At 50.5% G+C, this 14,940-nt stretch overlaps 1 protein-coding gene across 2 annotated transcripts in view; it reads left to right on the forward strand.

Moving 5' to 3' along the window:
* Positions 1 to 6,686, forward strand: part of BCL10 (BCL10 immune signaling adaptor) — a 248,188-nt gene extending 241,502 nt beyond the window's left edge. For both annotated transcript variants that reach the window (XM_069641697.1, XM_069641696.1), the window contains exon 3: positions 5,840 to 6,686. In XM_069641697.1, the coding sequence (XP_069497798.1) occupies positions 5,840 to 6,216 (377 nt within the window). In that variant the 3' untranslated portion in view covers positions 6,217 to 6,686. The remainder of the gene's footprint in view (positions 1 to 5,839) is intronic.
* The last annotated feature ends 8,254 nt before the right edge of the window (positions 6,687 to 14,940 follow it).

The raw sequence follows: 14,940 nt of genomic DNA on the forward strand, positions 1-14,940 counted from the left end.
AGCAATGATTCCCTCGAGTAATACTTAACAGGCAGGCCCCTGGGCCCGTCTGATCCATCCTTGCCCCAGACGGACCCAGTGGGGCTTAACTTTGGCGCAATGTCAGCAAAACTTCGGCGCAACAGGCTCCCTCCCACTGCGCTTGACCGCTGCGCTGTCTGCTAAAACGACACATAATTTAAAATTAGTATTACTGGAGCCAATCTGCTCCTACTGCAGCTAGACAGTGAAGGCAGACTGCTCCCAGTAGCCTGCATGTCAGTCAGTAAGCAAAGAAAGACCTGACCCCTCACAACATACAGACTAACATGCATACAAATGTTTGATAAAGTGAGTGCAAAGGGAGTTCACAGGAGAAGGTGTCATTGTGTTACCAAACGTGACATTAGCTTAAATGCGGCTGCTGTGCTGTAGAAAGCTGACTGTCACAGCAGCTGTCAAAGGGGCACCTGTGTTCTCTGAATCTCCTCTTTGCCACTGGTAGAGCAGTTGCTGCTTTAGAGTGGGGCCCAGGTCACGGGACTGGATTATTCTGGAGCACTGGTATGTTGGCCTATAGAGAGCTAGGGGAAACTCTGGAGTGGCAGCCAAAGCTGAACAATCAAGCAACAGGGAGGCATGGTGCTTGCAGACATGCATAACTAGGCAGTGACAGCGCTGTGTAAAGATAAGTATTTGTGGAAAATGAGGGTGGCGTGTGAAGGGCACACTTTGTGTGTGTGAACAGACATTGAGGACTTAAAAATGAAAGGTGAAATAAATACAGCAAAAAGACTGGAGTGTCTAGGGTTATTGGAGCCTGCAGTCCGAAAATAGAGTCCAAGTTTCATTGTATGATAATCAAGACTTACAGAAACAATGTCTTCCTTTGTTAGACTGTGGGAGCCCTGGATTAGGGGTAGTCCTAAAGGGAATCCTAAGCAGAGTGTGTTGAGTAAGGGCACTTCGAAAAAGCTAATATTTTCCTTAAGGGAGCAGCCCAAGTTTGCTGTCTTCTTTACTAAAGAACATATATTTTAGCTAGTTTGATTCCCAGAAAACTGAGAACTGATGCCATGTACTGTGTCCTGTCAGAACCTAAGGAAATTCTACAGATTGCGGCCACAACACTGAAATCCTCTGGTCACACTGCACATATGCACATGGGTTTGAAAATTACACTCCTGTGACCAAAATGACATCTGAATGTGTCAAGCTCCTCACATTGCATATGCATGCCTCAAATTGCATGTCTAGCCTTGTATCTGGGATCCACCATTATTAAGCTGGTAAGAGCTGTCTTGCCACTTCCTCATCCTATGAATTACATTCCAGAAAACCAATACACCAGGGGTTTTGAGACAGGTTTTTCTGTCTTCATTTGCACATGATATAAATAAGTTAGTGCATGTTCCCAGAGAGTTGGCAGAAGCTTTTGTATTAATTTCCAGGGTTGACAGTCTCTGAGGCTTCGCATCAACCTATGTACTCCTCTGTATCGACAGTCTGAGGCTTGGAATCAATCTTTGCACTCCTTCTCAGAATGCACAGTCACTCATGGGCTTTCCCAGCCTCATAGATTCATCAGGATACAACAAGTGCTGTATAGAAGCTTTCCTGCACTGTTTTCTTTGTCAGGATATTTAAAGTGTTTCACGGAGGCTGCTCTAGCCTCTTGGCTTCATCATGATACAACCACTGTTTTTACAGCCGCTTGCTAGTCTCTTGTCAGTGACAGGATAGGACAACAATTTGACAGAGGCTTCGCTTCATTTAAGCGTGTCACAGATGGGTATGTATGCTCTTGCCTTCATTGGGCTCTCACAGCAGTTTGGGGGTGTCCGAATCCCAGGCCCCAAAGACTGCGGATGGCATAGTGAGCAGTGACATGGTAAACAAAACTGCCCGCCACAGGGCACCACGTGCAGCGCATATGGCCGCCTTGATCACTATTGCAAAGTATGCCAGTCATCAGGTACTTTGGAGAGCCAATGGGAGAGCAACACCGGAGGCAAAAGCATGAGAGGTTTAGGGTGAGAATGACTCCTGGTCGGCAGAATCCAGAGATGAAGATGACAGAATGATGGCAACAATTGCAGGCCAACAGCCCGGGGAAAAGAAAGGGAAAATCGACCTGATATCCACGCTGGAGCAAGGGTTGAAGCAAACAAAAATGAGAAGACCCCGATGCACCTTGCAAGTGGGCGAGCAAGATGTGACTATGACAATCGACACCGGATCATCAGTGAATGTGATTCCCCCGCAAGACACTACGGCAGATGGAGCCCCAGCCAACGCTTAAGAACACCAGCACCCAGCAGTACGTATATGGCAGCAGGAAACCCCTACCGGCAGGGGGCGCTCAGCAGGAGGGGTGGACCGACGATACAATACAAGATGCATGTCGTGAATGCAGGCATTGAGTGCTTGCTCAGCTGGAGCTCAGCGAAGGACCTAGGGCTAATCAAATTCATCTGTGACAACAGTGACATACGTGCCCTGTTAACAAAGCACCCCAGTCTGCTCCAGGCGATCGGGTGCTGAAAAGACAAGGTGATCAAGCTACACATTGACAGAACCATAGAGCCACAGGGGGTGCAACACCAGAGAAAGCCTTTCCGCATGCTGGAAAAAGCAGGTATAATCGAAGAGGTGACAGAGCCAACACCCTGGGTCTCACAGATGGAAGATCTGAATATGCCTTGACATGTCTCCCGAATGCTGTCATCATCCGGGGGAAAGACATCACACCAACGCTGGATGAGATCATTGCAGACCTCGCAGCGTCCAACATCTTCTCAAAGATAGACATAAATGCAGGCTAGCACCAGCTCAAGCTGCATAAGGATTTGAGGTACATCACACCGTTACATCACACCGTGGGACAACTGATTAAAGTTTGGGATCTCTTCTGCAGCAGAGGTTTTCAGCAGACCATACAGACCGACCTACAAGGTCTCCCGGGGATCCTGAAGGCCAAATTGCACCACTGTAATTGGGCCGGAACTGGGGGGGGAGATTTACCTCCAGCTCAAAGCTTGTGTTTGTCTGCCTGTTGGAGACGGCCTACCTGTTCTGTGACAGGAAACAGCAACTAAGACCCTTCTTTGATAGGACACTGCAGCTGTACAAACAAGATATTAAGAGGCCCACTACCTGCTTAAAATCAAGGTTTCTTTTCAATTTTAGCATGGGACCTACGAAAGTGCCTTCTTTAGAGATGCCTTAAAATGGCTGCTTTGCAAATTAAAGTCATTTCCAGTAGCGAACGGCAATGCGCGCTGAGAAGCACCATTCACAATGCCCGAAAAGTCCCAGAGAAGGTACACGCTGCCTCAAGGGCCTCTGTGTCCTGTTTATTTATTTGAGTAGGTTTTCGTTTTTTCAAAAAGAGTTGGGACTATTTTGGAAACAAACAATATATCAAGCAAAATACTGCAGGATACAATTATTGAGTGGTTATTTTTTCTTTTTCCTATATTAAACAACCAATTCAATTTATTGTAAACATTCACCCTTGTAAACACACTACTCTTGAACTAAGCCACTTCTGGCTCTCGCTTGGCAGTCCAAGATGTATCTTTCTGGAATGTACCTCTAGTACTATAAATAGACATCCCCGGGTATTTAAGCCGGCATATCTTCCGGGTTTTCCTAAGCACGTTATCGCTCCCCTCGCGCATTAAACTACTCGAAATCTGCTATAGCATATAAACCATTGTGTCTCGTCTCTTTAGAACTGAGTACACCTATTCTGGACTAATTGCAAACATCCTCTCCCTTCTGAATCATCTCATTCGGTCCGCATCCTCTACCGTCCCCCATCCAATGCCACTTCCCCACATTCTTACTGTACCCTATTGCTAGCAGACTAATGTTTGGTCTTGACAGGCAGGACAAGGATAGGCGCTTTTATATTACTACAGTGATGATTTGGCACAATATAAACACATATTAACATAACCATAGGCTTGTAACAAAGCATCATTACTTCTCAAGGTGTGACTCTACCTTCTAACCTCTAGATGGCAGCAATGTAATGCATGTAACATATCCATAGAGTACATGTTTCAAACACATTACATGCAAAATGGCACTGAGGGAAAAAATGGAAATCACAGACAAAATTGTGCACATCTCATAACAGATGTGGTCAGCTATGGGGTTCAAAATGGCTGGAAGAATTACCACATTTGACGATGATTGCCTGGCTAATTTTATTTTGTAAGAAAATTCAAAGTCACTAACTAAATGGCTTTCCAGTTTTAAGTCAATTGTACGTTTTTGTGATTCAGTCCTTTACTCTTTATAATAGCCACTAAATGTATCTCAATCTATGTGAAATGCTGTATGGCGTGTCCCTTTGTACTACCTTGCGTATTTGAAACCTAGTTGTCCAATACCATGTTACGTTCTACTGAACTTTAGAATCCTATAACAGAGATTCAAGAGTGGAAGAAAGGGAGAGTGAAGGAGGCCGGAATAGAGAACCGAGAAACACAAACAAACCCTTGTTCTTATCCTCATCTGTGTCAGTGACTACATGACATACTACATGTGGCCTAGTAGTGAGTAGAAATATATTGGCCTCATCCTTTGAATGCAGGAAACCTGTCAGCATCCTTCGTTACTTGGAAGGATCTGAGATGTCGTGGTCATTTTCCATACTTGGGTTCTAGGCACATTGCCAACACAGAATGCTTATTGTGTTCCAGGGGAGTGATGTGGCACTCCCCCATTGCCCAATTTCCTGGCTATACTAGCCAGTATGACTCTCAAATTTCAAATAGCCTGGAGTTGAGATGGGGGGAGGCCTTGCCATTACCACAGGCTGGCAGCGCTGATGTCGCTCCCATGATGAGAGAGAGCACCACGCTGAGAGCCATGAGAGGCTGGCATCATTGCTGTCCGCACGGTGCTCCCTGTCATCAAGGAAGCAGCGTGCTGAAAGCCATGCAACACTGGAGGCATTGCTGTCAGTGTGGTGTGCCTGCGATGAGGGAGTGCCGTGCTGAGAGGCATGCTGACATGGTTGTCAGCGCAGCGCTACCTCTTCTATGGAACGCCGTTCTGACAGCCATGCTGTCAGCACGGCTCTCCACCTTGTCCGGGCCGCACCTAAAAGATGTGGCCCGATTATCAAAAATGACCGCGCCCTCACCCCACTCCTTACCTTCTGTGGGAGGGGGATGGAGGCCATCCTCCCAGCACCGCTCTCATCCTTCCTGGGCCGCACCTCAAAGACGCGACCAGGTATGCAAAATCAACTGCCCCCTCCCTCCTTGTTAGGGTGGCGATGGGGTTGATGCCTGCCCCCCCCCCCCGTTGCTTGCAGCCTTTGCCAGTCCACATATGGCAGATGTGGCCCTGCTAATAAAACCGTGCCCCTCCTCCTCATCACGTTTGGAAGTGGTTGCTGGGAAGTAGCTAATTCCCAGCATCCATTCCAGGCAGATTCCCTATATATATATATTTTGTTTTACATTTCTTTTTTCACTTTTCTAAGGAACATAATAGCTTTATAGACCACGCCCTTGGGTCATACTGGGGGTTATGGGTCCTGAAGACATTGTTAAACGAACTTAGGCCTTTAACTTGGTCTTCTGGGGCCATAACTCCCGACACGGCCCTCAGGATAGGTCTTTAAAGCCTAATTAATGTATGATTATTTGGAGTTTATTGGAAATGATGTAATGTTTTGAATTATTTATTTGAATTGCATTTTTTGTATTTCGGATGCTGATAGTATGGAAAGGTTTATTACAGACACCATGAGTTAATTATGCATGCATTTGAAAAAGTCTGCCTCCTTTTACCAAGAGCTGTCACCCTCAATCATAGTTCTCATTTTGCATTCTAGAACCAACTTGTAGTGCCTGTGGACCCAGCCCGCACGGAACAGCACAGAGCCTTCCTAACTGGTTCAACACCAGCAGCTTCTTTGAAGTAGGTAAAACGTCAGCCGTCCTCCAGCACCCGGAAGGGGAGTCGAGTTTGTCATCTCAGAACTGCATCACTGCTTCTCTCCACTCCCTGAGCCTGCCTGTGATGGATCAAGGAAGCATAGGCAGCACGTCAACGCACAGTGCCGCGTTCTCAGCCATCCTTCCGAGGCCCGGAGACCCCGGAGCACCTGCACTTCCGGCAGAACTGCAGTCTGAACCGGAAGAAGTGTGCACCAGCTCCACCGATGTGGAATTTCACCCCTTAAGATCACGGTCGCTCTCGCCTCCCTAAAATGCAGCCCTTCTCAAGGGCCTCAACATGTCGTCAGGGGAATCCTCAAAACAGAAGTGAAAACAAAACATGTTTTTTTTTCTTTTGAAGTCCCACAAAATGTCATGCCTAAAAAACAACAATCCCACATTGAATGCAATCACATTGCACCAGACCTGTGGTGTACATCTCGCTGTTCAATAAATGTTCTCGTTATGTCCGATGCCTACCTCCTTGCTGGTCTAGGCAAGTTATAAAGGCACAGGGTTTACATGGTACTGGCCCAGTCGCAGGATTAACCAGCGGCAGGGGATGGGGGGGATTCTTCTATGCTGCATGCATGGCATGGAGTGGGCATACTGTGTGCTGATGTATGCCCATGCTAAATTGCCAGTGATCAGGTTGTATATATTAGGATGATAATGTTTTCTCAATAATATGTGCTCTGAACAACATAATCATGATAAAAGATGTATTGTGATGAAACATTATTTTAATATTAGTAGTCTTTCCCTTTTTATACATGTTTTCCACCATCAGAAAATCAGAATTTTATTACACACATTTTCAGGATTGACTTGTGTTTTGTTTGTTAATATTGAATTTCAATATTACTTCAAATCGCACTTAGTATAGGAAGATGACACTCGTGGGTGTTATGATATGTTGAAGGTAAGGATGGGTGTATGTTCTATCTCTTGCATTTTATGTCACTGATATGCCATAGGAAGAACCAACTTTCTCAGCCATACAGCAACCCACACAACACATCCCCTCTATTCGGAATCAGGTCAAAGAATTAGGTGGTCGAAAAGGATGCATACCATTGAGTGACACATATTGAGTATGTCGGGCATACAGTTTGCAAAGAGGAAAGCATTGGTTTAGAATGTGTTTTAGTGGTGAAGGAGTGATTGGAGAGTGAAAGGGACAGCTGCAGGCAAGTGGGACTTAATGCCGAGCCAGCTGAGTTTAAAAAAAAAATCAAGTGAGAGAAAAAAGGTACAAATCGATATTGTATATTCACAGACATCCAATAGTTGTACTTAGCTTGACATCGATATGTAAGTGCTCTGCCCTAGACATTATTAAGTGAAACCCTATATGCAACATGCTGCAATCTAAACTTTAGACGTTAGAAATATAGTGCATTTGCCAAGCACCCAGCAGTTCTTCAAATCCCAATACAATTCGGCACTGGTTTGGCAAAGGATAGGCTAGGGAAAGATCTTTGCCTCCATTTTCCTTTACTAGCAATTTTCCTTTTGGAAAACAAGGTACATCCATTGATGGAAAAAGGTTAGCAAAACGCCTGCTTTCTGGTAGCAGCCTTCTTGGAATGACTTTGCTTAGTTCACACAGGCGGAAGCTATTTCAATGTCAGATCCATTAAATGTCTCTCACTCCTTTACACCTCTATTTCATCCGCTGTCCCTTTCTATTTTCTCAAAGACCAGTGTCTAGATACCCCTGGCCTGGTAACAATACGCCTTAATCTTGACAAGCGGCAGCCCTGTTTGACCGTCACATTGGTAACTGGCACAGTATAAAAAAACTCTTAACATAGCATAGCGTCACCTCCAAACACGAGAACAATGGAACTGAAATAAAGAATATACTCAAAGCAGAAAATAAACGCATGTTAAGCCTCAGATACCTTCCAACGACTGGAGATACCATGAGTCACTCAACAAGGGACACTTGCAGCCTATCCACTCAGTTCCTGTGCCGTCAATGTGCGCTCATTTATGTTTGCAATTGAGAAAAGACATGCAGGGCAGCTAGCTCACGCACAACATACTCACCAGAGGAGCAGGACGATGCCATGTGACATTAAGTACCACAGTCGGCCAACTCAGCTCTTCACCAGCCCCCACATCAATAAATTGAGCACCACGACTGGGTAATGTGACACTGTTTATTGCAGCACTTCGAAGCTGGAGGAATGCAGAGAGAACTGCTATATAAATCACCACATTATTAAATACTATCTCTTGATGTTCATCAATTTGAACAGACCTTAGGTCGCGAGTAGTGGGCTGCCTGTCTTGAGGAATCCTGGATATATATATATATTCTCCAGCATGGGGTCTGGCATGGATTCACATGCTCATGAATATTCCCCGTCGTCAGGCTGGGAATCCTCGGTAAAGAAAAAACCAGTATCAGTTTCGTTTCTGATCTGTCTTTCGTAGTAATAACCAATCACTGGTCTCTGCGTCATACTGACCACAGCCAATGACTGCCCTCTACCTAAGCACCGCCTCTGGCAGCCATCTTCAGATTTTTACCGCACGTTCATGTGTTGGGATCCTCGTGCTATTGCTCTCGAGCGTTAGTGCTATTTTTTCACGTTTTTTCTCAAAAACTTCGTTTTTTTCAGTCAAAAGAGCCTCAAGCTCCACCGACTCTCCATCCGATCAACGGGGACCCGTGTCGGATTCGTCTGCGCCCCTCAAGGGTGAAGATTTCGTCGAGCTACGTTTTTGGAGGACTCCAGAAGCTTCTCAGGCCCGGACAAGGCCCAGGAGAAGGGAAGCTCGACGCCCGGAAAGCTGTTCAGGGTCTGCCCTGGATGCCAGCTGCTGAACGTCTTTAAGGAGGACGAACACTCCTTTTGTCTCTACTGCTTACATGAGGACAAGACGCACGTGGAGAAGGACTGTGCGTTTTGCGGCAATATGTTGGAGCGGACCATGAAGGACCGCCATCAACGCCTCGCCAACTGGCTGGAAGGGAAGAGCCCGTCAGGCGAGAAGAAGAGGAAGAAATCCGAGCGGTCTTCTAAGACCTTTGAGGACGCCCCAGCGACGGGGGTCCAACACAAGGCCAAGCACCGCGAGTCCGCTGGCACCCGGAGCGCCGAACGGTCGGGCTCTAGGGGCGCCAGGCAGGGCGCACCCTCCCCGGCACCTTCAGCCACGAGCCAACGCTCTGGGTTGGGTAAGAGGAAGGGCGAGCACCCGGCGAAGCTCCTGGAGAGGCCCCGGTCGAGCTCGAAGGCCCCATCGGAGGGGGAGCGAGGCAGTGTCCCCCCCCTCAAGGATAAGGCGGTGAGCGCACCTAAGGTGGTGAAGGCCTTAATCCATCCGGCCAAGCCCTCTATCGATACTGTCGCGGCGGCCCTGGCTCAGCCTGTGGAGGCTACACCAGTGGTGGCGATCTCGGGGCTCAGAGTCTCCCTGCCACCTCGGAGGGAGTCCTCTTTTGTGCCCATCGATAGGACCCCCGTGAAATCCCCGGCGGGGAAGAAAAAGGGGGGGCAGGGCGTCGTCGTAGATTCGGCTTCAACCTTGGAGGAAGAGCTGATCGAGGTCTTAAGCCACGGCCTTGGCGTGGATGAAGACCGGCCCGTCGGGATGGATCCCTGCCAGCGCCGCAAGACAACTCGGCGGCCATTTTGTTGGCTATACAGTCCTTATGCTCAGAGATAAGGACGAGACTACCGTTGCCGATGGAGGAACCTCTCCCGTCGGGGGATCCTGAACCGGGACCTTCTGGTGTTCCCCCGCCCAAGAAAAGAAGGATTCACCCTCCACCTCCTTTTCAGCCGTCGCGCCCCGTCCAGCCCTCCTCCCCGTCCACCCGAGGGGATGATACGGGGACTGACACGGCAGCGACGGGTACGGACGACGAGGTATACGACGAGGATCTACCGTCGTCAACTCCCACCAGGGCTTCTCCGCCCGACGAGATTGGATCGTTCCACTCCATGATCGCCAGGGCATCCGAGCTTTTCCAACTCTGCCCTGAGGAGAAGAAAAAGGAAGGATTCCTTTATCAACGGCGCGAGGCCAAGAGGAAGACGGTCCTCGCGGTGCCTCTACTGGACGACATTTGGGATGAGGGCCTCGCCCTCCTCAAGAACCCTTCCACGACGCCAGCTAGAAGAGACTGGTACGAGAAGAAGTACCGGGTCCCGGACGCGGCCCCCATGTGCCTCCGGGCGCAGCCTACCCCGGACTCCGTCGTCTCCGCGGCGGCCAGGAAGAAAGCGGGGGGGGGGTGCGGCCTCCACATCGACTTCCCCACCGGACGGCGAGGGAAAGAAATTGGACGCTATGGGACGCAGGGTCATCTCGTCTGCAGCGACGACGATTAAAGCGGCCAACGCCTTGGCTATCGTGGCCCGCTACGACAGGGAGCTATGGTACAAACTGGCTCCCCTGCTGGACTTCCTACCGGACGACAAGAGGGCGGATGCCCTGGAGATCCTACAGGAAGGTGAGGTGGCGTCGGACCACGCCATCACTATTGCGACGGACATCGCCGACACTGGGTTTCGCCAGTTGGGCAACGGCGTGTGCCTTAGGCGGCGTGGATGGCTCAAGGCTACGGACTTCCGTCAAGACGTACAGACCAGAGTCCTGGACATGCCGTTCGATGGGAACAACCTGTTTGGGAAAACAGTGGACGATTCCCTTCAGGCCATTAAAGCGGACACTGAGACGGCCCGGGCCCTTGGGGTTCTGCAGCAACGACGGACGCCCTTTCGGTGCAGCGGAGGCAAGGGCGCCTCCAAAGGTTCCGGTGGCGGTTTCTCCACCTACCGTCAAGCGGCCCGCTCGTCGTCTCAGGAGGCCTACAGAGGACGAGGCAAGTCTGGCGGACCCCGCCGTCGTCGCCAAGGAGGTCAAGGCGGCAAAGCCTCGTCGAAACAGGATTGAACCGGCCGTGGGGTCGGGCCCCCACCGAAGCACCCCAGTGGGAGGCCGGCTGGCGAGCTTCGTCAGCGTGTGGGAGTCCATCTCCACCGACCGTTGGGTGCTGGACGCCTTAGCCCGGGGCCACGCGCTCGAGTTTCAAAGAAGGTGCCCGCGCGTCCCCCCCGTGGCCAGGAAAGAGCTTCACGTCCCTCAGCTTCTCCTGGAGGTAAAGGCGATGCTCAGGAAGGGCGCCATCGAATTCGTCCCAAAGAGGCTTCGCGGCTCCGGAGTTTACTCGAGATACTTCCTCGTGAAGAAGAAGACGGGAGGATGGCGCCCCATCCTAGACCTGCGACGTCTGAACAAGTTCATCAAGGCGCAGATGGTCACCCTCCAGCACGTCCTGGGTCAGCTGGAGGAAGGAGACTTCCTGTCGTCGTTGGATTTGGAGGATGCCTACTTCCATATTCCCATCCTAAAGGGGCACTGAAAATTCCTCAGGTTTGTGGTCCAAGGGCGTCACTACCAGTTCAAAGCCCTCCCCTTCGGACTACGGTCGGCACCCAGGGTATTCACCAAGTGCCTTGCACCGGTGGCGGCGCAGCTGCGCCGCGAGGGGATCCACGTCTACCCCTACCTGGACGACTGGCTCATCCGAGCCAAGACGAGGGAGCTCGCCGTGGAGCACACGGCAAGGACCGTCCAACTTCTCACGGACCTGGGATTCTCCGTGAACTACGCCAAGTCCCACCTGGTACCCGCGCAAAACGCACTGTTTCTGGGAGCGAAGCTCGACACAGTGTCCCTTCTGGCCTCCCCGTCGGAGGAAAGGACCAGGTCCATCCTGGGCATGGTACAGCGGATGTTGGTTTCCGACGCGGCCAAGGTGAGGTCCATCAAGTCCCTCCTCGGAATGATGTCTTCTTGCATCTACCTCATTCCCATGTGCAGGCTCCGGATGCGCCCGTTGCAGGAGTTCCTGGACGCGCGCTGGATCCAAACGACGGGCGGCTTCGAGGAGAGGATCACACTCGACGAGAGTTTCCGCCGAGCGGTCCGGTGGTGGGGCACCCGCGCGCATCTGACGGCGGGCATGGACTTCCAGACCCCAGACCACCAGGAGACAGTGACTCCCTGGAAGGGTGGGGAGCGCACACCGAAAATCTGCACGCGAGAGGCCTTTGGCTCCCGACGGAGAAGTCCCTCCATATCAACGTCCTGGAGCTCCGTGCAGTGTTCTGGGCCCCCAGGTCCTTCCTTCCGTCCCTCAAGGGCAAGGTGGTGAGGATCTTCACCGACAACACCACCACCATGTTTTACATCAGGAAACAGGGCGGAACCAGGTCCCCAGCACTGTCCAAGGAGGCGCAGGACCTGTGGCATTGGGCCGTCGCCCAAAGGATGTTTCTGGTGCCGTTTCATCTGGCAGGGATAAAAAACACCATCGCCGACTCACTCAGCAGGGAGCTGCGCTCGTGCCACGAGTGGGAACTACGGCAGGATCTAGTGGATCGCCTCTTCCGATGGTGGGGCACACCCCAGATCGACCTGTTCGCGACGGCGACGAACTCCAAGTGCCGGAGGTTCGCCAGCAGGTTTCCCCAGGCGAGGAGCATGGGCGATGCTTTCTCGTTCCCCTGGGAGGGCCTGTTCCTCTACACGTTCCCTCCTTTGCCACTGCTAATCCGGCTCGTCAACCAGCTCAAGAGGTCACGGTGCAGGATGATCCTCGTCGCACCTGCGTGGCCGAGGCAGATATGGTTCCCGGACCTTCTGGACATGTCAGCGTCCCCGCCAATCAAGCTGCCGGTGGACGCGGACCTACTCTCCAGGGAAGGAGGCGCCATCCTCCACCACGACCCGAAATCGCTGAACTTGCAGGCCTGGCTCCTGCAGCGCTAGAGTTTGGAGGATACGACATACCGGCCGACTGCAGAGAGGTTCTTGCAAAGGCCAGGGCGTCCTCGACTCTTAAATGCTACGGACACAAATGGAAGAGGTTCTCTGTCACAGCACAGAAGATTAACCCTCTACGGATTACGGCTCCCCAGGTACTGCCGTACCTGCTGACGCTGGCCAAAGCTGGACTGGCACACGCGTCCATCAAGATTCATCTTGCTGCGATCTCCCGATACACCAGAACCACGGGCCGGACGTCCTTGTGGTCTCATCGCCTGGTGAAAGAGTTCATGAAGGGACTGTTCAGATCGTTCCCGCCGGTGAAGGCTCCGGCCCCGGCGTGGGAGCTCAACGTGGTGCTGACCAAGCTCATGGGACCTCCGTTCGAGCCTCTGCACTCGGCCCCGTTGAAGTTTCTGTCGTGGAAAACAGCGTTTCTTATGGCCATCACCTCCGCACGACGGGTGGGAGAGATCCAGGCCCTTTCCTGCAAGGCCCCGTACTTGACTTTTCACGACACGAGGGTAGTGCTCAGGACGCACCCCTCCTTCATTCCCAAGGTACCATCGGACTTCCATCTCAACAAACCCTTGGTGTTGCCTGTGTTCTTCCCGTCGCCTTCTTCGCCGGCTGAGAGGACTTTGCACTCGCTGGATGTGGCTAGAGCGCTGAAGTTCTACGTGGACCGCACGAAGTGTTTTCGGAAGACGTCACAACTCTTTGTGAACTTTGGACCTGTCAATCAGGGGAAGGCTCTCTCGAAGGCTTCCATTTCCAGATGGCTCACCGGCTGTATCATGTACTGTCATCGGTTGGCAAACCGACCGCTGCCTGGCCGTCCGAGAGCCCATTCCACCAGAGCGATCGCAGCTACCACGGCGTTCCTTTCTGGTGTGCCCCTGCTGGACATATGCAGGGCTGCTACGTGGAGGTCGACGCACACCTTCACGAAATTCTACTGCGTCGATCGGGATTCCAGGGAGGAGTCCAGGGTCGGCCAAGCAGTGCTGCGCAACCTGTTCGCCTGAGGTGAGACTGGTGAGGAGGTAAGATGCTTAATGTTGAGTTTGATGTAATGCTTAATGTTGAGCCTTTGCCACCTCCCGTGGTTGTGCATGTGTGTACTGCTATGTATTCTTTATTCATGAGCATGTGAATCCATGCCAGACCCCATGCTGGAGAAGGAACAAGTTACTTACCTGTAACTGTTGTTCTCCAGCATGGGTCTGGCATGGATTCACATGCGAACCCTCCCGCCTACCCATCTGCGGCTCTTCACTTGGTCATACTGCCACTTCACGTGCTTCCAAATCTGAAGATGGCTGCCAGAGGCGGTGCTTAGGTAGAGGGCAGTCATTGGCTGTGGTCAGTATGACGCAGAGACCAGTGATTGGTTATTACTACGAAAGACAGATCAGAAACGAAACTGATACTGGTTTTTTCTTTACCGAGGATTCCCAGCCTGACGACGGGGAATATTCATGAGCATGTGAATCCATGCCAGACCCATGCTGGAGAACAACAGTTACAGGTAAGTAACTTGTTCCTAATGATATGGCTTTATCACCTCCACTGTCTAGACCTATACAGTTGAGTGTTTAGAACAAACCCATAGTGTGCTGCTAAAATAGGTCAGATAGGCGAAAGCAACATATTATTCTTGCTTATGTCAGTCACGGTTACCAGACATTTGGTCGAAAAAAAAGGTCGACAGGACAAATGGTCGACACCATTTGGTCGAAAACCAAATGGTCGAATTTTTTTTTTTTGTATTTTCGCTTTATTTTTATTTTTTTTGGGGGGGGTCCCCCCACCCCCAACCCTCTTTTTTTTCTAAAAAACCCTTTTTTTCCCTAAACGAAAACCTAAAAAATATATATATAAATTAAAAAAATTCGACCATTTGGCTTTCGACCAAATGGTGTCGACCATTTGTCATGTCGACCTTTTTTTTTCGACCAAATGTCTGGACACCGTCAGTCACCTGTATCATAGACAATGTATAGACTTTTTTGCTTGTGGTAATCAGTAAATTAAATGTAAACGTTTCAGCTAATTAATACAAACTGCAAAAAAGTGTAGTTGTTGATAAATCTGTCCAATGTGTCTAGCTTCTCACACCTTCACTTAGCCTGACCTTTTTTGGCATACAGCGCCCTAATTAGATGCACTCATCAGGATGATGTGGTTAACTTTACTC

Source organism: Ambystoma mexicanum, chromosome 1q (genome assembly GCF_040938575.1).
Source record: "Ambystoma mexicanum isolate Mex_15411 chromosome 1q, UKY_AmexF1_1, whole genome shotgun sequence".
Lineage (NCBI taxonomy): Eukaryota > Metazoa > Chordata > Amphibia > Caudata > Ambystomatidae > Ambystoma > Ambystoma mexicanum.